Genomic DNA, 27,321 nt, shown 5'->3' with positions numbered 1-27,321 from the left:
CATCATGAATGCGCATCTCCTGGGCATCTATCTCACCAGCTGTCATGTAAGGGTGCTTGGTCTGCAGGCTCCACGGCCCTGACCTTTCAGGCCTGGCATTCCCTGAAGAGATGCTGAGATGAAATTTGAAAAAATGTATTTCTAAAAACCTTGCCCAATGTACACTGAAATTCTATGAAACTGAACCAATGAGAAATCGAGGGCTAAAGCAGACCAGAAATGTCAAAATAAGTGAAGTTACCAAAGAATACCAAAGAAAAGCAGCTGCTCCTGATAAATTAGAGAAAAAATTCAAACCTCTAAATTGCATATATGTTTATTACATATACACACTATATAAGTACATACGTATGTATATTACATGAAATATTTCTAAATAAAGGAATTGCACAGTAATTCATCTCTGAGACAGATACAATCTTACTTTTTGTTTAAGTCTCTATCTAAACAAGTTTGGTAATTAATAAGCTCCTTCAGAAAGCAACTTGTATTACACCCCCAGTTTTTAAAGTATTGCAGGTTTCTAGGGGATTAGAATAATATTGCATTTAAATATTGGTAATATTTGGTCAAAATCCATGAACGTATTCTGAGAAGATAGTAACATTAGTATAATTTTCTAATTTCCCTGAAAACAGGGTGAGTACGACAGGAAAACCCAAAGCTGCAGACAGTGTCCACAACAATTCTTGGTGACAAGGTGACCACAAGAACGGACAAGAGAGTAGGTGGAGAAAGGCCACAGGGCTTCTCATCCGGAGATGTCAGAGGGTGTGAGGACGGGCATTTTTAATGCTATGATAACAACAGAAGGGGAGGTAGACCACTAATGCCAGAAAAATAGTCATGCTGACCAATGCTGCCTTTTGAAAGTATTGGAAAACTAATTTCACGTAAAAATGAGATGGGGAAAGGATCACAACTCAATCCCATACAAAGTTTTTAAAAGAAAAAAAGAGAATTAAGGGGAATAACATCTCTTCAAACAACGAAAGCATACCTGGAAGGTATGCCTACCAAGGAGATGAAACAATCTAGTCAAAGTACGCGGAAAGACATTAGGAAAATGGCACAAAATATAAAGGAATGTAGTTCATAATTAAAGAAACTCAGAAATGAGGTGACAGAACACAAGAATAAATTAAAGAGAAAATGACAGGTACAGAAAACAGATAAAGAATATCACCAAGAGGTAAGAAAAAACCCAAAGCGATGGAAGACAATAATGGTGACAACAACAATCACAAAAATTCTCCCGAAATACCAGTACATTTCAAATTATAAAAAAGCATACCACATATCTGGGAAAACAGACCCAAAACAACTAAGATACAGTCATACAATTAACTGACTTGAAAAGAAAAGGAAAACAGCCTTTGGTCATCAAAACAAAAAGACCGAGTGTTTTATGAGGGAAAGAAAAGCAGGCTGCCATTAGATTTTAATAGCAACATTTCATGTCAGAAGACAATGGAGAGATAAATTTTCTATTCTTGGAAATCTTAAATACGAGTCAGAGATTTCATATTCAGCCAAACAACATGGAAGAACTCAGGAATTATTGCTCCCATGAGCATTTCCTGGGAACAGACGTCCTACAACCCAAATGACCAGAGAGAGTGCCACAAAGCTGGTGGCACTGAGCATCAATGGCACTTAAATTACAGAAAAGGAAACAACCAGACACAGAGCTTAAACGGATCAGGAACATATAAACCCGAATCTGATCAAGCCGTTAGATCCGTCACCTTACAGGATATCAAGATAGAGAAGCAAATTAAATGATACCCCAGGGATGCAATCAGCCAAATCGAAACTATTGGAAACTAGGGGACAAAAAGCCTGATTTTGTCACCAAATAAATTCCAAGAGAGAAAAGAAAAACCGTCTATAAATTAAAATAAACTCAAAGGTTTATTAACCAATCACTGTGCACGGCCCTTTATTTGAATCCTGATTCAAACAAACTGTAAACAGAATACCACTTACACGATAATTTTGAATTTGCCCACTAACTCCACGAGGCAAATACAATTAAGCTGAGGCCAAAGGTTTCCTTCTTGTCCCAACCTCAAATCAAGAGAAGAAATGATCTACTGTGATTTAAATAAAAAGGCTTTCTCAGTTTACAGCACCCCCATTTCCTGTAACAAATCAATTTTTTTTCACATGATACTTGCTTTTTATCAAGGCAACTGTTAGGAAAGCTGCTTTGCAAAGACATGACATTGTCAAAAGGAATGTAATGTGATCTAACCTCAAAACTGCAAATTCCCTCAAGCTAAGTAGTTCATGCGATATCTGCAAGATGTCATGATTGCGGGTTCCTTGAAAATTTTAAATATCCTGTGGTGGTCTGAATTTGGAAAGTTCAATGGACTTAATTTGCTATATCCTATTATCCACAGCTACAGAAATCATAAAATCGTCACTACACACTCCCCAGAAACAGCCTGTCCTGTGCGAGGCTGCCATTCCTCGTTAATCTCTGAAAAGATCACAATCGGTGTGTTCCTGTCACTCACCTGATTCAACTTCCAGTGGAATTCAGCGGGTTTGTATTTCTTCTCTCCTGAAGGATCCTGACGGAGGAGGAAAATCAACCGACAGCCGTGCACAAAGAGTGAATAATGGTGCCGGTTCATATCTGCAGAGAGAATGACGACTGGTAAATTGCCAACTTAAGACCCAAAGGAGAAATAAAAGCTATGTCTTTAATGGATTTTTGAAGACAGTTTTATCAGCATCAATGAACTCTCCAGTTGGGCCAAGACAGGGTTCGGAAACAAATACATGTGGGTTTTGACTGAGAAGCGTGGTCCAATCCACTGAATACAACTAACAGACGCCCAAACACCAGGGCGGTACGTTGAGGACGCAGCACCCCAGTGCTAAACACAGAACAATGTATGTAAACCAACCAACCTATGGGGAGCTTTTGGGGGACGAATAAGGTGCCGCCTCCAGTGGCCACTGCAGCGGACACTGAAGCACGACACCTTCCCAGCAACGCCAACCTACCTGTTTTGTCTGAACTGCAAAGAATCGTCTCCTTCTTCCTGCCGAAGGGCCCATGCCTCATCCATACAGAGATCGTAAAAGGCTCTTTTGGATTGACAGAAACGACGCCATCGGGGATCCTGACTGCTTGAGTGCCATTGAACTCGAAGACCTGGTCGCTGTCATGGCCGTTGTCGGTGGGGAGGCCGACGGTCCAGTTCAAGGAGCTGCTTGGGGAAGGGAGCAGCTCGGCAGTGCCAGACACAGCACCTGGGGCATACGATGACACTCAGTGAACTTTATGTGAAGGACTTAAAAGACACAGTGTCCCAGAATGATGCGGATGTACTGTCCTTCTCTTATGGTTATACCAGGGGCTACTTCCAGATGACTTCTTCTCAAAAATAAGGCTTTTTGTTACGAGGAAAATCCATAAATAATAACCATGGATTTTTTTTAAAAAAAGATAGGAAGAAAAGAAGAAGCACTATCTATAATCTCACGCAAATATATCCACAATTAACATTTGTATGTGGGCACTTCCAGGCCTTCCTTTATGAATATACACATATTATAAAAACAGTGTAATATGGATGAATATATATGCATTATAAAAATGGAGTCCTATGTACATAATATATATATATATATATATATATATATATATATATATATATATAGCCATTCATACTCTTCTATAGCATAATTTAAAATGTCTGAATAGCATTTCATCGCACTGATATATCATAATCTATTTAACTGTTCTCCTTGGTGGACTGAGATTGTCCCCAAACTTTTTCTATGATAAATTGTGCCTTGATGAGGACCTTTGTGTTGTCACACAGCAGCCTAGCCGACAGTCCCCCCGTGTCTTTCCTTGAGGAAAGAAAAGTCTGTGAGACTGTGCCTTTTTGGGACTTTGCTTATCTCAATGTTTTACACCTTATGTCTCTCTGTCTGGTCCCCAAAAGATGGTTTGCAGCCAAAGACGGGTAAGATATCTCACGTGAGATACAACCTAAGCCAGGCGGAACCGAGTGGGGACCCCCAATGAGCTGCCTTAGAAAATCCGGGAAGGAGCCTTGCCTCCTCTTCCCCCCTGCCTGGGAAAAGCCATTGCTGACTCTGGGTTTCCGCTCTCACCTGCTTGTGAGAGAAGTCATGAGGGCAATAAAGGTCAGCTCTCTCCACTTATCTCAATGGAACTGTTCCAACATGAGAGACTTGTCCCCCAGGGAGGTGCATACCTCACCTAAGTCATCACAAGACTTTCCGCTCTGGCTGCTTGGGGACAAAGATAATTGGTTTGATTCACTTTTGTGATATGATGGATGAGTCTCAGACTGTGTAAAAAACAATGCCACTTCCTTGCATGATTATCAATAAAAGCCACCAGTCGGCCCGATTCGGGGCTCCAGTCTGTGGTGACTGCGAGACCCCCTGGCCTTCTGAGCTCTAACTGCATTAAGTCTCTGTTTCTTTCTTTCTTAGAACCTACCCCAACGCCACCCCTTCTCGCACCCTCACTGCCCGTGTTGCGCTGGACGCGACACCTTTGTATGTCTCTGTGGTTATTTCCTTAGAATAAATTCCTAGAAATAGAACTACTAAGCCAAAAAACATGAAACATTTTTACAACTGTTGTTAAGTATTGCTAAGTTCAATTTTTTAAAAACATTTGTCTCCAGAAGAAGACTTTGTAAGCTCTGCCTGTCGCTTGGTCCTTGAATCCTCTCGTCCTAGGAACAGCATGACTTGGCAGGAACAGCCTGGCCTCTCAAGTGACGTACGACCTCAGTCCAAATCCCAGCTCTGCCATTTCCTACAAGTGTGACTTTGGGCAACAGACTTATCCTCGCTCAGTCTCAATTAATTCCTCTGTAAAAAACGAGGCCAATACCGTCTCCTCTCCTGTCCCATCATCTAATCTGATGGGGAGATTAAATCAAACAACACATGGGGAAGCACCTAGCATAGAGTAAGCACTCATACACGACATTCTTTCTATTCCTCCTACCTTTAAACTGTTCAGCTGAGGAAATGTTCATTTAATACCATAAAAAATGGCATTACGAGACAGTAAGCTTCATGCATTACACTACATATATATACATACACTTACGTGTATCACTTAAAACAGAGCATCCCTGATCGCTTACATCACACAGATTTAGGTGCATGATTATGACTATTTGGACTGAGAATCACAAAGCACCTGAGCATCTTCACCCCCGGGATGAGCCAGCAGAGAACCTACTTCTCCTCTCTTGCTCATGCGCATAGAACAATCACCGGTTATGTCAGAAAACCTAAATGTGCCTGAATCTAACCGTCATTATCAGGCTCGTGAAAAGACAGATGGGTATCAGACAAGCTCCTCGCAAAGCTGACACTGAGCAGCCCTTGAAACACAAAAGACCTTCTGATTATAAAGAGGCCATTGAAGTCGCTGGCACCTTATCACTGACCAAGGGAAACATTCTTCCTCAATAGTTGCCACTAGAGGCATCCATACCTCACCTTTCACGTCATTTAGATAAACCAGAAAAATTTCCACTGACAGTGAAGACAGAGAACTAGCCTTCTGGTCAGATTTGCCGTCCTGCCATCCATTAGATGTGGGCATCTTTAGTTTTCATTTTCTGTATCTCGTTTGCCAAAAACTATTGCGTTACTTATAGTTTTTTCTTCAGTCCTAAAATGTGTCTAAAACTCACTCCACGTATATAATCCTTATTTTGGTGATTCTCAATGTATGTCAGAGAAATACTTTCTTCACATCAGTGGTTCTTAAAATGCACATACCCGTAACATTTTGAACAGACTTTTAGGGGGTTATGTACTCCCCGAAGCCCAGCCAGTGTGAAAACTGGCCAGTAAAGGCAGCCAACAGCCATGTCAGAAGTTAGACTCTGTGTCAGTCCATGACCATGAACACACACACACACACACACACACACACACACACACACGCAGCTCCATGCAGAAGGGACTCTGTCCCTTCATTGAAGACCACCAGGCCTCCTTACCACAGAGCCGGTGAAGGGACTTCTCGGAGTAGGTGTCACGGTCACAGCCTTTCCCTATGTGGCTGGTCTCCAGCTCCACCGTCGCCCGCACCGATGCCACGGACTCATCACACGTCTCCAGGTGGACGTTTGGGAAGAGGGCCAAGGCGCCCGTACCAGGCTCATACTCCACCCTATTCTTGTTCCATCCTGTGTTGGCCCACAGGGAGGGGGTGGGGGACAGGGAGGGGAGGAAAACCCACACGTTAGGTTTCTGCGGCACACGGATTTTAAGAACAGGTGTGAGAGCAGACACGAGAACGGAGCTCACCTTGCCACCCAGGGGTGCAGGTGGGCTTAATGCTGACCTTGACCAAAACATCTTCTGTGGCTCTTTTCTTCCCGCAGTCGTAGGCCGTGACGGTCAGTTTATACTGGTGCTCCTTCCCGTAGTTCAGCTTCTCCGTGTTTTTGATATAACCTTCCAGAGGAAGAAAACGACAGTGAGGACCTGAACCCGTGCTGGTTTTTTACTTCCAGTGTCCTCTGCTGAAACACAAAACGCACGCACACGCTTTCGGCCCTGTAAATACTGACAGGGAGGTAACTTACGCTTGAGATAATTAACATTCACCCTGGCTTTCCTGAGCTTAATCACACACTAATTCCATCTCTAAGCGTTGTTGAAGCAGGAGGAAGGAGTCCACACAATTCAACTCCATTTATTCCTACAGGCTTCCTTCCTTCCTTCCTTCCTTCCTTCCTTCCTTCCTTCCTTCCCTCCCTCCCTCCCTCCCTCCCTCCCTCCCTCCCTCCCTCCCTCCCTTTCCTTTTTTTTCATTTAAGATTTAATAGTTGGCATATAAGAAAGTAAAAAAGACAAAATAATTCAAATACTTCAAATATTAAATACAAGATCAAGCTGCATTAAATACTTCTTGCTAAAAGGTTTACTTTAGTAGCGAGAAAGAGAGAGAGAGAGAGAGAGAGAGAGAGAGAGAGAGTTTCCTACCCCCACCCACTAGAGCAAAAGCCTGATTTGAACCTGAGTACAGATGTCTGCAAACTGTTTGCAATGTCCATAATTGCACCGAAGATTCTGGACTGTGCAGTAACAACAGAGACACTATGTCATCATCAAGAAGCCATAATCTAATGAAGAGGATGGGCTCTAGAACGAGCTAATTCTGTTCAATTACCAAGGACAGAGGGGTCTGGCAGTAAGGCATAAGCCGTCGTGTGCAAGATGAGGCAGAAGAGTCAAACCTACTGGAGAACAGAAGACAGGACTAACGACAGGTCAGTCCTGCTCAGATGCACGCTGACTGAACGGTGACAAGATAAAAAATAAAAACACGTTCAGCAGGGGGTTTTATTAGACTTTGGTGAGAAAGCACAAAGAAGCACGTCCCCCAGGAGAACACAAGACTTTCAGGGGACAGAAAAGAGGCTTTCGGGGCACAGAGTGAGAAAACATGAAACAGACATGCCATGGTAGGTCTCTGCTGTGGACTGAGCGTCCCTGTGCTCCGAGTTCACGAGCTGAGGTCCTAACCCTCAGTGTGACATTAGGAGGCGGGGCCTTTGGGAAGAGCCCAGGTTTAGGTGAGGTCATGAGGGTGGAGCCCCATACTGGGACTGGTGCCCTTATAAGAAGAGGAAGAGACCAAAGTGCTCTGTCTGTCCCACCACGGAGGACACAGCGAGAAGCAGGCCATCTGTCAGCCAGGAAGGAGCCCCTCATGGGACCCTGAATGGGCCGGCTCCTTGCCCCTGGACTTCCCAGCCTCCAGAACTGAGACATAAATGTCTGTTGTTTAAGCCGCCCGGCCTCTGGCATTTTGTCACAGCAGCCCGAATGGACTAAGACAGTCTCTGATCTGTGAGTTTCACTGAAGGGCCAAGTTTGGGTTTGAAACTGACTGGCTTAGCATGGCTAGCCTGCTCAGACTGTCCCCTTGGTAGGGAAAGCCCGCTCCTCTGTTCTCACCATCTTTGTCGACTGTGAATGGCACATCTGGAGTGACGATTTCATAGCTGCAAATCTGGCTGAACTGAGGGGAGCAGTCTGCATCCACAGCCTGCACCCTCACGATGCTGTCGTACTGTTTCCCCTCGACGACTGTCGCTTTGTACGACTTCTCCTTGAATACAGGTGCATATTCGTTCACATCGTTCACCTGAATGTGGACAGTTGCTCTGGAAGAAGAGGAAAAAAAGCTGTGTGCTTTGTTTGGCTTTTAACCCCCCACACCAAATTCTGCCCGACTTTTAAATTTCCTTTTTTCTGACATCTTGTTTTATTAAATTTTCTGCTGAAGATAAAAATCAAACTATTCATTGTTTTTAATTTAGTACGGAGACAACAGCAAGTTAAAAAGGGAAATTTGGGTGGGTTCTTCCAGGTCCTAGGAATAAGGCAGCTGGTGAGAAGGCAGTGACATAAAATAAAAAGACTTGGGATTTTCTTGACAATATGGGACGGGCCTGCAGAAGGGAGATAAACTACATTAGATTATCTGTCAGCTCTCTAACACAAAATCAAAAATATTTTGCTGCAAAAATCAGAAAAAAATACAGCCAAAGGAAGAAGGAAGAAGAAACAGGGAAGATGGGAAATTACGAGCATTGAAACAAGTTCTGCTCTGCTTCTAAGGCACAGGGACCATTGTAACCCATGGCTGGGGCGCGACCCATTGCTGATCCAACAAATGAGGGACCTCAGTGTGACCTCAGAGTTGCCCTTCCTGGGAACCCCCTGCTGCCACACTCCATCTCCCCAGCTCGGAGATGAGAAAATGAAAACATCGTCAGGCCAGGTTACGAAGAGAGGAAACTGTTGGTCTCCAGGGCTATTGACTAGGGCATGTTTCTGAATCGGACATGGTCTCTGATTGAAATAAGATCTCTTTCAAGGAAAACAGTAATATCTCACTGTGTAAAAGGACCAGGAGTGATTCATGGGCACTCAGCACCCCCACTGTTGACCAAGACATTCCACACCCCAGCACCAATCTTCCTCCCTTCCTTCCTTCCTTCCTCCCTTCCTTCCCACTCTCCATCTACCCATTCATGCACGCTACCCACCATCCATCCACACATCATTGATCCACCAACCATCGATCCATCTGTCTGTGCATCCGTCCGTCCGTCCGTCCATCCATCCATCCATCCATCCTCTACTGTCCATTCACTATCATTCATCTGTCCATCCATAATCCATTTATCCATCCATCCATCATCTGTTGTCCATTCACCACATGTCATTCATCTGTCCACAAATCATCCGTCCACCTTGACCCTCACGATGGTTACGTGGCATCATCTCACCCACATACTCCTCTTAGTCCACGTATGAGGAAGTAGAAACTGAGACTTAACAAAATTAAATATGCCTAATGACGAAAGGCTCGGAAGTAGCTGTGGAGGAAAGACTAGAATCCTGAGTCCGTCCTGTCCAGAGCCTTCTCCATTACACCAGTGGTTCCCGACTGGCAGGAAGGACGTGAACACACCCAGGACGGGGCACAGAAGTCGGCTTTCTTCTACCAGCTCAAATGAATTTCATGCCCTTAAAATTTACAGACAAAAGATAATCATAACTACAAAATACCCTCTAAGGGAAAAAGCAGGCTTTCCGTATTTTCAATATAGGTCCTTGGTTTCCTTACTAGAGTATTTGGTGGGATAAAATTACTCATTTGTTTATTCGACACCTACTATGTGCCAGGCTCTTGCTGGGAGCCGCATACAAGGGTCTCTGAGCAAACTGCTTACAACTTCACTGTGGACAATTGAGAACTGCCTTGCGCCTTATATTTTAAAACCATGCAAAGTCTTGGGAATGGGGCATGATGGTCACTACTATTTTCCTTGAGCACACGCGCGCGCACACACACACACACACACACACACAATGTCTGAGCACTTACTTATGAGACTTCTTCACATTGGCCCCGTCGGGCCCCTTCCCACAGTCGTAGGCCTGGATGGTGAATGTGTAGTCTTTCTGCAGTTCACAGTCTAGTTTCTCTTTGGAGCGAATGATTCCCTCGCCAGTGGATTTATCCACCACCACTGCCTCAAAGGGGACATTCTGCCCGTGAATTTTAAATCCACAGATCTCACCTGGGGAGTCAAAGCAGCACAGGTGAGAATTTCTGCCACACACACCGCCAGCACAGTCCCCTCCTCCCCAAAGAAAACGAACGGCAACAATTCCGCAGCCAGGGGTTTTAGAGGGTCTGTGGACAAAGCAGGGGCGCTGTGCTTTGACAGGGTAAGTTCTGGGACTTTAGTAAAAAGAAGCATATTCTGGCTTTCCAAGCAACTTGTTTAACTTTGCATCCATTCATGCAGGAATACAAAAGAGAGAAAGAGAAAATATAGACAGGCATTTCACAGGAGTACTTAGGATAGCTCCAGGGTAAAGTGGTCTCATTAGCCATCAGCCAAGGCCTGATAACACCGAGAAACTGCCCCCGCCACTGGGGAGAGCCAGGCAGCTATTTTGATTTGGACCAGAGGGAAGGCTTAACCACACAGTTAAGTGTTGAGAGAGGAAGAAGCGTGAGGTATAGGTTCAGCACCGTAATTACAGAAAGTCTGTCAAAAAAAAAAAAAAAATCAGAAGAAACAAGTCTTCCTGTGCAATGAGCCTGGCTAAAATTAGGGAATCAAAACAAACTACTGAACGAGAAAGGTAGAAATACCAACTTTTCAGGCATCCATTTCAACAGCTAGTGTCACTATTAAGATGCAGTGTCCACTGTGGGGGAGATTTGCTAGACTTTTCCTTTGTTTTGGTCTTTATCCTATCAGACCTAAAAGGGAATCCTGCCTGAGAACTTAAGTACATCTAAGTCGGCTTACAAGCTTAATTAGGGGTCAAAATCTAGGTTTCTAGTCTTGCCCACCGGAGAACAAATGTAAATGTTTTGAAGCATATATAAAACTTCACAAAAAGTGTTTCATGTAAAAATAAGATTGAACTCTTCCAAAATTACAACAAATAGAAAAGGATTACAAAGTGAATCTCTTAAGTTCAATGAAGAAAAACAACATACAGTATTATCCAAATAGTTCAAATGGATGTCTGATTTCCAGATATTTCTAACCAAGGGTTTGGTTACATACAATTTCCATCAATGTATTTAAAAATAGAAACAAAGTAGGAGAATAAATAGGGGTAAAAGAGCATGACAGCTTCTTCTGTTTAAGGGCTGATTCCCAATTTTATAAACAAAGTTAGTGGGTTAATATTCATAAGAGAGATAGAAAGAACCCTTTATCACCTTCTTTGGTGACTGTCACCTCAAAACTCTCTAAAGGGAGAAAAGATAAACCCATGTCAGTAATACAGGAAAGAATGAAGATGGAACAATAAGGAAAAAAAGTCAAAGATGCACATATTACATAGAAAAAAAGCTTGACATAATTTAACAAAAAGCTCAGTAGCCACTTGTTAGAATTGCTGTAGCAAAACTGGAGCTTCAGTAACAAAATGTCTCTTTGAATCCTACTTACCATGAACCACTGTGTAATTTTAAAATTACACTAACTATGGAGGAAGTGCTGCTATAAAGTTTCATAACTCTCAGGTATGTTAGGACTTATCTTTTAATGAACACTTTGATGATAATAGTTTAGATATAAACCTATTTGTTCTTTTACAGTTTTCAGATTGCCATTTTCAAACCAAGTTCTTGCAATTAGAGTCTGGTAACACTCAGCTCATCATTAGATTTAATGGAACAAACAGTTGGAACAATGGGTTTTACTTTAACCCTTAGCTCTTAAGCTGAATAAATAACAATGATTTCTAATCTACTCTTGGTTCTAATCCACCAAGGTAACAAATATAAAAACCTCTTCAAATGGGAACATCTGCTTAAAAGTGAAGTAAAATGAGACTCAGTACTAACTGCAGTGATGGATGCTACAATGGTCATCCTCATTACATGAAAACACTAGTCGACGAAGCCAAGATGTGAGCCCTGCCGACCTGGCCCCAGGTAAGCACACAAAGAGGTCAGGAGCCCCACTGCCTCCCCCACTCAGTGTGGCCTCGCTGGGGGCACCTTTTCTCCCCCAAAGGAACACAGCCTGAATTCCCTTGCCCTTTCTTTTTTTTTTTTTAAAAGTGGTTTTACCATATACTTGTATATCCCCGAATAGCGTTGTTGCGTTTTGCTTGTTTGCAGGTTTGAAAATGGTATCGTACACTATAGAATTTTTGTGTCTTGCCTTTTTACTCAACTTTGTGTGTCTAAGATCCATTCGTCCTTGACAACACACACAGCTACAGTGCAATCATTTCCACTACTACATACAGTGAGCGTGCAATGAGGGAAAACAGGTCAAGTGCTGACAACACTGCTTGGCATAAAGAAAAGCACTCAACAGACGTTCGCTGTTAGTATGACAATCATTTTTCTTCGTGTGACTGACTCTACCACCATGGCCATTTTTTGCTGTTTATGAATAATGCGTATTTCTGTCCATGCTTCTGGCTGTACGTACACATACGTCTCTAGGTCTGTGCTGGCCAGTGAGGTAGCCGCTAGCCACAAGGGGCTGTTTCAATTAGAATTCACGTTAAATAACATTAAATAACAGTGAAAACTCAGTTCCCCAGTGGTGCTGGCCGCATTTCAAGTGCTCAGTAGCCTCACGTGCCCAGGAACTACTGAAAGGAGGACGCAGGCACCGAACATTCACTTTATCACATCAGGGTCTACCGGACAGCACTGGCCTGGAGCCCGGGCCGGCCACCCCTGGCCTGCGGACCTAATCCACTCTGAACAACCTGAGTGCTAAAAACAGTTTTTATCTTCTGAAATATTGTTTGGTGGTACAAGAAAATTACATGAAATTCACGTTTCAGCGTTCATAAGTAAAGTTTCACTGGAGCACAGAAATGCTCCTTCGTTTATATATCGTCAATGGCGGCTTTCCCACTACGGTGGCAAAGGAAGGTCATTGCAAGAGAGACCCTCTGGGCTGCAAAGCCCGAAGCATTTACCATCTGGTCCGCTACAGAAAAAGTTTGCTCATCACTGCTCTAGAGACACACCTGTGAGCACAACTGTTGGGCACGGATACCTCAAACTGTTTTCCAGAACATGCTCATTCACTATATTATGTTTATATTTTGGGAGTGTCTTTTAGATTGCATGATACATTTTAAAATAAGTCAAGCTGCCCAACTTTAATTCAGAGAAAACTTCTCAGTTTTGACTCGGCGTTTACTGTTCTAAAGAGAAAATGGTGAGGCCGTTCACATTATCTGGGTGGACAGAGCCGATGGGGGCTGCATGTGCTTTCTGGAAAAGGCCTCTGCGTGGGACGTGCACGCTAAAGACTCTGGGTTAAGTATGTGAGCGGGGCAAGGCGTCTACATGGCACCTTGTTAGGGGGTTAACAACACTCATCATTCCAGCAATGCCCTTGAGATGGTTTCCGGAAGGAGCGGAACTGTTTGCCAATAGATTCAATGCCCTAAATCTCTCCTTTGGGATTTCATGTTGGGAGGAGGGGGAGGGAAAATGGAGAGTGTGGGAGGCACTGGAGTGTTTCCGTTTTAAACGTCAGATGTGGGGGAAGGCTTCACTAATAAGATACCGTCTGAGTAGAAACCAGAAGAAAGGGAAGAACTTCAGATAGAGGGAACAGCAAGTGCAAAGGCCCTGAGGCAGACTGGGGCCGGCCTAGCTCAGAACAAGGAGGCCTGCGCTGCTGCAGGAGTTGAGCAAAGGGGAGGATAGTAGATGAGGTCCGACAAAGACAGGCAACCGGAGCTACACTGGCTACTGTCCTCTAAGTGAGAAGGGAATGACTGGAGAGTCTTGAGCAGAGAAATAAAGGTATTTCTTACGTTCTGAAAGATGCCATCTGGCTGCTGTGCTGAAAATAAGCCCAAAAGAGTACAAAGATGGTTACGGGGGGGTGATCCAAGTGTGAGATGCTGAAGGCCAGAACCAGGGGGCCGATGGGTGGTGCAAAGTGGTCAGATTCGCGGTGAGTTCTGAAAGCGAGGCCGAAGCTGTGGGGTTATGAGTGAGGAACCGAAGATGGGAGGTTAGGAGGGAGGGACGGGAACTTGCGCTGGAGCTTTGGACACGCATCTGTGTTACACTTTTTGAAGGAACAGCATCTCAAAGATGTGATTATCAAATATGAGGATACGAATTATTTTGAAACTCATTATGTGTTTCCAGGCTGTTCTCTAAAAGACTGGACATAATGAGAACAGCAGAAAGGTACAGTGTATCTTTTCCATGTCCCCACCGATTATATTTAAGTCGGCTACTTGAATCGGCTGCACCAACAGACTGGGACCTCCAGTCCACGGTACTTACTAAATTGCTGGTCAGCCTGGGCGCTTCTGCCTACAATGATGTAACAGCCATCTCGCCAGGAGCAGCGTGGGCTTCACACTCTGATAGACCTGGGTTTGCTGGACCAGCTGGGTGACCCTACGTGTCACTGCGGAGGCTGCAGACAGGGGGTGCACCCACTTCAAGGGTCCGTCGACTCTTTCCAGCTAGGACCACATTTGAATGAGGAAGATGGATCCAGTGCAGCAAGGTGAGGGGCAAGTGGACAAGACAAGATCTGACGAGGGCCAAACTGAGGCAGTTTCCGTAGGAAAGACTTACGGAGTTTTAGGAGGATAAGACTTCATGACCAAGTAGATGGGGAGACTGAAAGAGTCTGGAGTAAGTCCCTGGTTTTTGGCTGCCGGTGCCATAAAGGGAACGGAGGCACAGAGAAAGAGAAAGGGTTGGGAGAAAGGTGATTTGTTCCTGTTTCATTCATCCCGGCCAACTTCTTGCTTCTGGAGTATTTTAAAGCCAGACATTAAACTGTTCCATCCATAAAAAATTCACTAGATATCTCTGGCAGATAAAGACGTTTTCTTTAACAGAACCACTACATCACAGAGCCAACAAAATTAACAATAATTCCTTAGATCTTTTCACAGTGACATCCGACCTCTCAAACTACACTCAATTTACGATCTCCCTCCCCCAAAGCAGGGACCAATTGGTCAGTAGCATCCAATTCGCCTAGGAGCGGGCTTTTTAAACTTTAAGGTTGTCATTGACTCATTCTTTTTCTCTGTCCTCCATCCATGTATGTGCAGTTCTGTTAGGTACACGCAGGACAATTACATACATGTAGTGACACAGTAGTTCTAGGCACTACATGGAGTCACATCATGGTGACAACAGGTAAAGGTGCATCTCTACCTTTTTGCATTCTCAGTCTGCTGTCCTACGTGCAACCTTCTCTCCATCTTTGCCAGGAAGGACCTCTCGTATTCTCTTTTCTTTCTGCCCAGCCCCTTCCAACCCAATTCAACCGTGTGCCACTGCTCTGCTAGGTAAAAACCTACAACCCTGCTCTTGTCGTGTTTCCCAGGTGACCTCTCTAGCTATGCTAGCCTCGGAATGGACCACACCTTTCCCTCTCTCTCTCCCCCTTCTTTCCCCTTAGATCACCTAAAATAGCCAAAAGGAACTTTATTAAGGCATTTTTTTTAAAGCAAAACATAAAAATATAACAATGGGTGAGCCCAACATGGTATAGATGTGACTTCTATCCAAAGTCATGTCCACATTCCTCGGCAGACAGTGGTTAGCTCTCACTTTCCTCCCGGTCCCTCTGAGAGACCTCAGCTTCCGGCAGGCCCTGCATTCTTTCTAAGTCTTCTTCCAAATCTGAGCATGGCCTCAAACGGCACTGCTCTCCCCAAAGGAGAGGGGCGTCTCAAAGGCCTACCCGGTCGTCTCCCCCACTCTCAGGCCGTCCTGCCGTTACAGGGCACTCCTCATGGAGGGAGGTCATTCGTGCTGGCTCCAGCAGTTTGGTTCTCCAGTTGAAAGCAACAGAAATGCATTCTAGCTAACTCAGGCAAAAAGGACTCCATTGAAAAGCCATGGAGTTCACTGCAGGCCCGAGAAAGGGACTTGGAAACCACGGTCACTCGAGAGACCAGAAGCTAGGAGCCACAAGAGTCCCCGAGCGAACAGGCCCAGACAGATAGAGGCAACCCCACGGGTGCCAGCTCCTCTGCCCCTCTACCCAGAACCCACATCGCCAAGAGAGAGCGTCTGGCCAGCCCAACGTGGGTTGTTGGTGCATTCGTCTGGGAAGGCGGGGTCACGGTTATAGACCCACCAAACTGGACCCAGTGGGAAAGAGACTGGGAAGAAGGGAAAATGGACACCTGCTGAGCAGCAAGCGTCCACTACGAAGTCGCCACTAATCCAACTCTCGTTCCTGACCCACTTCTCTCTACTCGGCCCGGCATCCACCAGGCAGGCTGGCGCTGATCTTTGGTGACTGGTCCAGGCTGGTGTCTGAGACAAGCTCATGGGTGTCTCTCATCAGTACAGTTTCTCAAGCTCCCTTAAACACACAGTAACAAAAACCACACACCCAAGGGTCATGCCCTCACAGCCCCAGCATAACCACCCCAGGGCTACGCCCTCCACTTTCAGTGTGCCCAGAACTGCCAGGGGAGCCTGTTAGAAACGGTGTGCCAAGCCCCATCGGGCCCAGCAATTCCAACTCAGCGCTCTCGGGAGCCCAGTAACCTGTGTTAACCAGGGCCGCCAGCGGGCTCGGTGCATCCAGGCTGCAATGTGTGCTTGGAGAAACTGGCCCATGAGTGGTTTCCAAACCTCGCTGGCTGGGCACAGATTCCTTAGGCTCCACCCTGAGGTACAGGCTCAGGCCGCTGAGAATGGAGCAGGAATCTGTTCTCCACGTTCGGCCGCGGAGGTCTGGATGCCGTTACATGTGTGCAGCCACACCCCAGCGGATGCCCCATGGCCCAAGCTGACTCCCCACCTCTGCTCCTATCCCCGGCACCCCCTTCACTGCCAACGTCACTTCCACCGTGCCTTCTGTAAGCCCGCCTCACCTGGCCGTTTACGGCCTGCAGTGCTGCCTCTCTCACTTGGCACCGAATCATAAGCCTCCCGGTATCCAGGGCCAACTCTTAATGCTGGCTTTGCCCTCCCGCCCGGCTGATCGGTGCCTGGAGAACAGGGGCCAGCTTTTCTGCTTCTTCGTATCCTCCGGAAGACCTAGCATCGTCACCTAATGTCTCATGATTACGGATCCCAAACCTTTCCTGGAGGCGACTGTATTCAAAATGAGTTCACGCGAGTCGCTCACTGTTAGTGTGTAGTTTCATCCCAACGTCCAGATCCTTACTTAAAACTGCCTTCCATTAATTAGGTGAACCACATGGAATTTCCAACATCCCATTTTTTTCATATATTTTGATAGTCTTAACATGCAAAAACGGCAATTTCCTGCGGCTTAACCTAACACATCCAACTCACTGCCAAAAACTCAATGTTTTGATTTCCTAAAGTACTTGACAAATACCCGTTGCATATGCTAAAAAGGCAAAATTGGGGGGTAATGTACAGCAGTTAACCCCACTGGCCATCCTGGGAGCTGCGTCATTTTAATTTCCCAAAGTACCTAACAAATACCAAGACTTCATTCTCTTAGTTTCACCCCAAGAAAGAAACCTGGGCTGGACCCTGTGTGTTCAACTCCAACGTCTGATTAGGGACAATTTACAACGGACTTGGGTGACTGAGCCCCCAACATCACGTGAGGACTTACTTTGGAACTTTGACAAGTCAATCTCCGGTGTTACCCACACACATTCCTGTGATGGGGTAAGACTGCGAACCAGAATGTTTACAATGTTTTAAGATAACGTCATGAGAGCCGACACGGCGCACCTATGAATCAGCCGGGGTCAGGCCACCTGGCACGAACACAGCTCCATCACTCGCGGGCTGCGTGATCCTGGGCAAACTCATTCGTTCCCTCTGCAACAGTGATGGAGCGTCAACTAGTCCCGGGTGCTGGTCGAGGCACAGACCACAGGACCGTATACCGCTGACACTTCCCGGGGTAAAGAGAAGCTTGAGGGAGTAAACACAGAACTCCTGACTGCAATCACTTCTTAAAATGCAGGAAATGTCAGAAATGTTCACATCCACTCAAAAACATGAGCTAGGTAATCCAATGGAAGTTATTTACGCAGCACGGACCATCACTGTATATAATAACTACATATGGAAGGCATGGGATGTGTGGTATGTAAGTATACATACACACACTCAAAAATCTGGTTAGTTACAGAGGAAACCAATATGTAATGCTAGGAATGATTTTAAATTGGGGAGGGGGGAGGGGGAAACAAAGAAACAAAAATCATCTCTGCTACTAGACAAATACTATGTGTGTATTCATAGCATAGAATGCTTCCTCTGTCCATTTAATTGGGTTCCTCTCTAAAAACCAATAAACAAGTAAAACTACTGAAAGCTCTGTCTCCACCGCGGATTCAAATGGCACGCGCTGATTCTCAGGTTACTTTCCTGAAAACAGGAGGTGGCATTGAAGAGAATGAAAAACAAATTCATTTTTTAAAGAGCTCTTCAGAAACACGTTCACTTCCCTCCATTTACACATAGTAAAGTTAAGGCATGACATGCTCTATACGAGTTAACTGAATTGTTCTCTGTCCCGAGGCAAACAGCACACACTAATATTAGGAATTTTGTCCTAGAAAAATATCATGCAACAACTACCCTCTAAAAATTAACTTCGCAGTGTTGGTTTTGTGATGAAAGGGTGAAGTAGCACATTGCTCCACAAGCTGAGGAAGTTACTATGGACATGATGCAAAGCAAGGAGAACTGTTCCGATGTGGAAAGTGCTAGTAAATGTCAGCCAAGGAGCAGATCTCCAAAGCGATCCCAGATTTGTCTCTGTACACAGGCCCCGATCTTAGGAAATACCTCAACTTTAAAAATGTATTCCAAGTAAAATCTAACGCAAAGGATTTCTCTATGAAGACTGCTCGATGTTTTCCAGTAAGTCTTTTCAGGTAACGGCAACCGAATTAGTACAAGGAGAACCTTGAGCTGGAATGAGCCTCTCGGGGACGGGACCTGCACCACGTGGGAGTAGGTCAGAGGGGCAGAGTCTCAGGTCCCCCCCAGACCCTCTGTGCACTGCAGTGTGAGACACACTCACCTGGATGTTACCTATCTGGTTACATCAAGACAAGGAATATAACGATGCGATTCAATAGTTTGCTTTTCGACCACAAGTACAGGCTTGTCGTCAGGTGCCCCAACTATTATAAGTAAAAGGAAAAAAAACGTGGTGCACAGAGCCGAAAACAACCCTTCGCTAAGGAGACACTTGCAGAAAAGGTGAGAAACAACCTGGATGGATGCGTCACACACGTCCTGTGCGCACCAGTGTGGAGGGTAAACAAAACCACCTCCTACCTGCGAAGCGCAGAGGGGCGTCTTTGTCCAGGGCAATCAGCGGGGGATCCAGCAGCACTGTGTTGTCGTTCTCGGTCACGAGGCCGTGATAGGTGGGCTCAAGCCACGGCTTGTGCTTGTTAGCTGTGTTTCCAAAAGAGAAAGGGAAAAGGGCAGGTGACCGTGATTATTTTAAACTCAACTGCTTTTGAAGACATAACATGGATCATTAAAATAACCAAACTCTCATTAGTCTGGAAGGCAACACTTGTGTTTTTTTGTTGCAAAGCTTGGTATCAAGACCCCAATGGGGGGGTGGGGAGGAGGCCAGTTGACTCAGTTGGTTAGAGCAGGTGCTCTTAACAAGGTTGCCGGTTCAATCCCCACATGGGCCACTGTGAGCTGTGCCCCACAGCTACAACCACATTGTAACAACTACATTGAAACAACTACTTGACTTGGAGTTGATGGGTCCTGGAAAAACACACTTAAATAAATAAACGGTAAAAAAAGAAAGAAAGAAAGAAAAGAATCCACTTTGGAGTCAGGCCAACCTGGGGTCAGAGTCCAGCTCCCCTGTTATTAACTGTGTGACCTTGAGCACATAACTGACCTCTTAATCTCAATTTCCTCACTTGTAAGCCAAGGGCACCCCACCCTCCCCACAGGACTGGGGACATAAGTGAGAAATGTTCTTCCTTCTAGACCAGACTATAACGGCTACTTTTGTTTTAAAGGTAAGAACTGCGCTGTCTGGCAGGTGCTTACCTGGTGCAATCAATTTTCAGTTGCTACCCCTTCTGCACTGCCTGGGCCTGGCTCCCAGGGATCTATGCCCAGACTTCCTAGCGCTCACGGCCACAGCCCCTCCCTGAGCTCCTGTCTCCACCAGCACATTCTAGGCTCCATGTCACAGCTGCAACGTTTTCATTTTCTTTTTCCTTTTCATCTGAAGGGTGTGCCCAGCTCATGTTATACACCTCAGGATGGATGTTAACCATAGACCATCTCAATAAGCTGATCTGATTAAAAGGAATGGGAGGTGAAGCCTCTTTGTTGAATGAACCACAGAGATTCTTCCCTGTAAGTGCAAGTCAATCCAGAAGTATCTGAAACTCCCTACGTTTAAATGTTTAACTGTCTCTAATACATCACCATGATGTGACACTACTTTTTGCTGTTAGGTGACGACCATTATGAAATGACAGGAGACCATGAGAATGAGAAGTTCTTGGGCCTCACCTGCATTCACTCCAACCTGGTGCCCTGCTGTGCCCACAGGGCCTACATTCGAAGGGCACAAAGCTACCAGCTCTCTAACGACGCACCCACCAGCCATTTATGCACGCCGCATCGGAACCAACAGCAAATCCTTCGCCTTCACTTCCAAATTAAATCCAGACCCTCGGGACTTATTTAATGGGTATAGAGTTTCAGTTGTGCAAGATGAAAAGCGTTCTTGGGGATTGGCATTACTGAACTGTACACTTAAAAATGGTTACGACAGGAAATTTTTTATATACACAGTTTATCACACTTTTTAAAAAATCTGCACACACGCCAGGTAAATCCAGACACAGCCATTTCTCATCTCTGCTGCTCACCTAGTCTATTTATTACAAGAGCCGAGCGACCAACCTCAGTCTCGCCCTCCTGCATGTCTTCACACAGCCAGACAGAATCTAGTCTGAAACAACGGTTCTCAAACGTTGTGCTCTCAGAATGGTTTAAACCAAAGTTACTGAGGACCCAAACAGCTTTTGTTCATGTGGGATTGATTGATCGATCAATCTATCAGTATTGATCTATCTATCTATCTATCTATCTATCTATCTATCTTTATTTCTCCTCCACACAGACAAGTACAAAAACAGATTCAGGGAGGGCATGACCTTTTGTCCTCTGCTAACTAGCGTCTCATCGCTCAGGAACGATCTGGCCAATGAATGAGTGTGTAAGGAACCTCACTTGTAATACAAATAAAACCAGCGTCCTGGTAAATTCTCTCATAGAGAAGTGAGTTTTGGTGCTGAGAATTGAACAACAGGTATGATTTGGTGTCTTAGACACTGGGAAGGTGTTTTTTTCTTTTTGTTTCTGGCAAGGGGATGTTCCAAGCAAAGGAGACAGAGAATCTAGAGGTACCGCATGCAGCAAAATGCTGGAGCTCTGTCTGGAAAGGTTATCCAGGGTTAGATTACGGAAGGACCTACCTACTACGAAACCAAGCCCAGATCATAAAGGCCAAAAACGTAAAGCGCCTTTAGAAAACATCTCCCCTCACAACAGTTGCTCCTGGGGCAAGAGGTTTGGGAAAGAGAATTCAGCAAGGTATGGTACACCTGCCCTTCTCCTTCAGAAACACTCCCCAGGCTGGTGGAGGGCTGTGCGGCAGCTTTCGGTCACAAGCGTGCTCTGCAGTCAGGCTGAATGTGGTACCTAATGGCTGAAACGCCCCATCTTCTCCAGATCCCTCGGGAAAGCATGCTGTGACGCAGGCTGGTCCACTGCCTGCGGTTACACATACAGATAAACAGGCCATTTTAAAGAAAGCTCTCCATCCCCTCCACTGTTTGTCACTAAGCTCTCGTTTTAAAACAACACAGAAGCTACGAATTCAATTTACTATTAATCATGTACCAGGAATAGCAAGAGTTGCTTCCAATTTGTTTTCATATTTAAGGGTTTATTAATAAAGTTATAAGCATAGCAAGTAAAACTGAAGATTATTCCAATATGACTCCATAAAACTCCTTAGACTTTAATTAAATGAATTGATCTAACCCAGTAGCGAGTTAATAATACGAGGCAAAGTGCAGAAAACCTAAAACTGCAGAAAATATAAAAAGCAGTAGCATAAAATATGTAATTCTGCTGCCTCCTGATGCTCTTGTCTCCTCTGCTTACTCATAAAGGCCTCTGCAGCTGAAAATGACTAATGGCCCAAGGCGAAAAATAACTTGATAGTGATAGTCCCAGTTCCCTTATTTGTTCCCCCAGTATTCAAATTTCATAATTCAAAATTTCTAAATTGCCCCTTGAAGCTGGCAGTAGGATGAAGGAAGCTAGCCAATTCCAAAGACTGAACTTTTAAATATTTAGTACGTGATATTTTTAATATTTCATCACGTTCAATTGGCATTATAAAATATTTATAGAAACAAGTGACTGATGTTTCTGTAATCATCCAAAAAGAAAAAAAATCACAAATAAAGACAAGAGACGACCGGCGATCAGTGTAGGAACCGGTCAGCCATGCTGAAAGTCTTTTCCCGATTTATTTTATCACATTCTAGATAATAAAAAAGCCAACTGAATTTGGAATGGCATAGGCTCAAAACCCTGGGACGAAAGGCTGGCGATCAGCCCTTCTGTAAGTGTAGGCTAGCTCTGGGGTGCACGCCTATTATTCTAGGACGAGACTAGTTTCTGTGGTTGTGGTAGATTTTAATCATTAGAAATTCCTGCTGATTTATAAACCGAAGTGAAAGGAATACAACAGTTAACTTCTGGGTTAATTTTAAATATAAAAACGTGTACCTTCCTAGTACATCCCAACGCTGTGGGCAAAAGAGAGGCTGGCCCCTGTCCAGGTCACACAAGTCACCGACCCTGAGGAGGTGGCTCCAAAGCCTGCGCGCGACGGCCCCAACATCAACCCCGCCACCATAAAGAATTCCCTTCTGATGGATTTTGTTTACAAAGAGAAACCCAGTGTTTCCAAAAAATTTTTGATGTGTCCCTTCTCATTCCACAACACTTAGGTTGGCCCAATAATGATATCTAATAAGAAGTAACAACAGCGAAATGCTTTGAGAGACCATAGGCGTTTCACTGGTAAATCCTAGGTGACACTGAATGTTTTGTTTGCAGATTCAACAGTTAACCTTGGTCCATCAAAAGAATCTGCAACTAAGAAACACTGCCACTAGGGGGCGACAGTGCCTTTGCTTGCATGCTGCAAACGACCAGGCTTTGATTTAAAAATCCAGCTCTTGACATACAAAGGAGCTAACACATAGTAACCTGTGTTAGCAGACCCCTTGTTAAAGGTAATATGCATAGAAAAGTTTCTCAAGGGATATAAACATAAAACCTCCAGCTGATTTTTTTCTCGAAAAACATCTAGGAAAAGTAAAATATTCATCTAGTTCCAAAATTTAAAAAGGCATACATTCCTGCGGCCTCTCTAAGTACCGTTCCTAGTCGTATGGTCATATTTAGACCAGACCATCCCTGATCAGCTTAATGTCAAAGGTCCTTTTGGCTTCACATCACCACTGACGTTGAGTCTGTTCCAAGAAGCCTTTCCTGAATATCATCTATGCATAAGCAGGGTGCTGGGCTCTTGGGGAGGCGAGTCGCGATCTGTTGGAGAACACAAATGTATATCCATGACCAGCTACCTTCTAAAGCGATGTGGCTCTAACCACAGGGTTACGACGTATGGTAAAAAACTAGGGAAGCGGACCAGCAACTCACTCAGGATTGGGAATATTATCAGTCAGCAGAGACCAGTATGACCGCGGAGTCATCTCAAATGTGGCCATGTCCCTTGCCAGAGGGAAAGCGTGAGCTCTCTGGAGGGCCTCCCACAGGGAGCTGAACCTTCCACCCAGAGAGGACACAAGCCACTTTTGCTCCCAAATCATAGGCCAGAACTAGTCACATGGCCCCACCCAAATTCACCAGGGTGGGGAAGCGCAATTCTATTGCGAGTCTGGAAGAGAGAGCGGAAATATCAGAGATCAACTCCAGGGGCCACCAGAGCACCAATGGAGAGTTCTCAAGGACATCCTTAGGAGGGTCACCCCTTTGACGGAGTATTTTAAATAGAATAAAAATACACAGAAGGTGCAAAGGTAGAAACGTCTACGGCTCATTCTGCGACTAGCAAGACTGTGGTAAATGTGTGGCTCTGAGAGTAAACGAGGTGCAGCTGGAGAGGGGCTTGAGCTGTCACTTAGGGTAACGGGGAGCATCCATCCCTCTTCTCTGCTGTACCCATGAGCTCCCTCAGTTCTTCAGACAGCAAGAAGCTGTCACAAGTTTTAGACAGTGCAGTCTGGTAGAAAAAGCAGGAACTCTGGGATCAGCCGGAACTTCATTCATAAATAAATTCTGTTTCTGACTCACTCTGTAACTAGGGGGGCATTATTTAACCACCTTGTGCCTATTTCTGCATCGTAAGTCGGGAATGGGACCGTCTTCCCAACCTTGCTTGAGGATTATAAACAACATGAGTGAGGAGCCCATTTGATGTCTGCCACACGGGCACTCAACAAGTATTTGTTGATAAATTAATCTTACGCAAGAGCCATGTGTTAGAAAAAACGAGGGCAGAGACTGGAGCTAAGGAGACTCAGGAGGCATCCCTATGACAACGTCCCTACATCCTCTTCCCAAATGCAACCGACAGCTACAGGAAATCCCTACAATCTCAGAACCTGTAGAGGCCTAATTTCATCCCAATATTCAGCAGAAGAGTCGTATTATACAGTGAGACTATTAAGTATAAAACAAAAAGCAAACAAAGAAAAACACCTGGCACTTTTTTTTAACAAAAAAGAAAACTTTTAACCAACCAGAGTTGGTAAGTGGGTATTTGTCCTTTTGACTGGCTTATGTCACTTTGTATGATGACCTCAAGGTTCATTCATGCTATAGCAGTGTCATAATTCCCTTCCTTTCTGAGACTGAATAACAGTCCACTGTGTGTATATACTGCATTTTATTATGCTTTTCATCCATCAGTGGCACTTGGATTGGCTGCCTTTTGGTTATTGTGAATAATGCTGCTATGGACACACGGGTGTAGAAATATGTTTGAGTCTGCTAGCAATTCTTTTGGGTCTATATCTACCGTAGAAGTTGGATTGCTGTGTCACATAGTAGTTCTATTTTCAATTCTCTGAGGAACTGCCAATGTTGTTCCCCACAGTGGCTGCACCATTTTACCTCGTCACCAACAGTGCACAAGGGTTCCCATTTCTCCACATCCTCACCAACACTTGTTATTCTCTGGTTGTTGACAGTAGCCATCCAGCGGGTGGGACCAAACAAAGTTTATACCAAGCAATTTTATCTTTTTATATCACATAAGATACAATAGACAGAATAATGAACCCCCTGTACCCAGGACTCAACCACTAGTTACCAACATAGGATCAATCTCGTTTGACTTACACATGCCCATTCCTACTACCAGTTTCAATTATTTTGAAACAAATCCTATACATCATATAAGTTCACCCTCAATACTTCAACATACAACTCTAAGATAATGACTCTCTAAAACTAACCATAATGGCCACATCACCTAAAAAATTCAGTTATTTAATATCATCAAACATCCAATCAGGAGTCATACTTCTCTGATGGTTTTGGTAGATCAAATACTGTAACTCAATACGTCTCTCTGTGTGTGCGACTCCATCCTGAATGCTACTGCTATGAAAGAAAAACTTTAAACGATGAATCACCCTTCAAGAACAATGCTTAGTGGTTTCCACAACTTTCCCTTTTTTCACGTTACGAATGTCTATCACGCACGTTTTCTTGTAATTGTTCTTTATCAAGTCGAAAGACTTCTTACCTATTCCTAACTTGCTGAGAGTTTTTATCATGAATGGGTGTTGGATTCTGTCAAATGCTATTTCTGCATTAATCGATACGATTATGTGATTTTTCTTTAAATTGTTGATATGGTTTATGGTGGATTATTGATTTTTGAATGTTGTAAAAGCCTTGTGCACGTGGAATAAATCCCATTTGGTCATGGTGTATAATTCCTTTTAGACACTGCAGGACTTGACTTGCTAATATTTTACTGAGGATTCTTTATTTAATGGCTTTAGTGAGATGATTATCATTTAAGGTTTTCTGGTCAACATATTTCAATTGTTTTGAACTGAAAATGCAACTGCCTTGAATAGATCCAGTTCTGTATATTCAACATCAAATGTCACATGTGTTTACTGAGCACTGACTACTAGCCAGGCATTGCAGTTACTCGATTTTGTTTACGAGTAAGACTGATTTTCTAAAAGATTTAGCTACACGATTAGCCAAGAGACAATCACAATGCTATTTTTGAGAAATCAGGGTGTTATGATCTCAAATGTGCTTTTAAAAATTAGGATTAGGGCCGGCCCGGTGACTCAAGTGGTTGGAGCGCTGGGCTCCTAATGACGAGGTCAATGATTCGATTCCCACACGGGCCAGTGAGCTGCGCCCTCTGCAGCTAAGATTGTGAACAATGGCTCTCCCTGGAGCTGGGCTGCCATGAGCAACCAGAGGTTGGTGTGAGCTGCCGCAGGCTGCTGTGTGCTGACATGGGCTACTGTGTGCTGACATGAGCCACTGGTGGCCAGGGTGGGTGGCTGGTAGCCATTGTGAGCGGCCGGCAGCTGCCGTGACCAGAGACTGACTGCCTTGTGCGGGGGAGTGAGGGGAGACTCATAATCCCAGCATGGGCCAGGGAGCTGTGTCCTACAACTAGACTGAGAAACAACGGCTTCAACCGGCGTGGTGAGTGGGGGGCCAGAAGAAGGGGGGAAAAATTAGGATTAAAAAAACACAAGTGAAATGAATGTTTCTGATCTTAAATTTGGCTTAAGTATATAATATCCCCAAAACTGAAAGACTAATAACCAGAGGTCTGTTACTGAAATTGAGCAAGACCTTGTAAAGCAAAGTCCATACATAACCTTTACATGGACTCTTCTGAGAACCTAATGAGAGCCATGCATCTGCTTCCAAGGAAAAAAAATGCAAAAACATATAAAATACTTGGCAGGAAGTTTAAGGGGCTTCAGGCACCTGCTGAAACCAGTCCAGGTATAAGAACCACTATTTCAAATGGTGAAATCTGTCAGCTGATCCTCAGAAATCTGGTGTCTTCATCTAGCACCTCAATGTAAAACTAGGTTTCTTTTACGCTTGTGGTGCTCAAATTTTACTTGAATTTCATGGTATTTGGCAGCAATATCTTA

At 44.5% G+C, this 27,321-nt stretch overlaps 1 protein-coding gene across 4 annotated transcripts in view; it reads right to left on the bottom strand.

The window, feature by feature from the left end:
• CLSTN1 (calsyntenin 1) overlaps nucleotides 1–27,321 on the bottom strand; it is a 60,162-nt gene that overhangs the window by 11,831 nt on the left and 21,010 nt on the right. For 2 of the 4 annotated variants that reach the window (XM_074334086.1, XM_074334088.1), the window contains exons 2-9: nucleotides 19,349–19,471; nucleotides 11,303–11,332; nucleotides 9,941–10,136; nucleotides 7,999–8,207; nucleotides 6,340–6,489; nucleotides 6,030–6,218; nucleotides 3,022–3,270; nucleotides 2,526–2,647 (exon numbers count right to left, since the gene is read on the bottom strand). In XM_074334086.1, the coding sequence (XP_074190187.1) occupies nucleotides 2,526–2,647; nucleotides 3,022–3,270; nucleotides 6,030–6,218; nucleotides 6,340–6,489; nucleotides 7,999–8,207; nucleotides 9,941–10,136; nucleotides 11,303–11,332; nucleotides 19,349–19,471 (1,268 nt within the window). The remainder of the gene's footprint in view (nucleotides 1–2,525; nucleotides 2,648–3,021; nucleotides 3,271–6,029; nucleotides 6,219–6,339; nucleotides 6,490–7,998; nucleotides 8,208–9,940; nucleotides 10,137–11,302; nucleotides 11,333–19,348; nucleotides 19,472–27,321) is intronic. The other 2 variants (XM_074334087.1, XM_074334089.1) reach the window with 1 other exon arrangement.

Source organism: Rhinolophus sinicus, linkage group LG06 (assembly GCF_036562045.2).
Source record: "Rhinolophus sinicus isolate RSC01 linkage group LG06, ASM3656204v1, whole genome shotgun sequence".
In the NCBI taxonomy this organism is placed as follows: Eukaryota; Metazoa; Chordata; class Mammalia; order Chiroptera; family Rhinolophidae; genus Rhinolophus; species Rhinolophus sinicus.
This window is presented reverse-complemented; position numbering and strand designations above follow the sequence as displayed.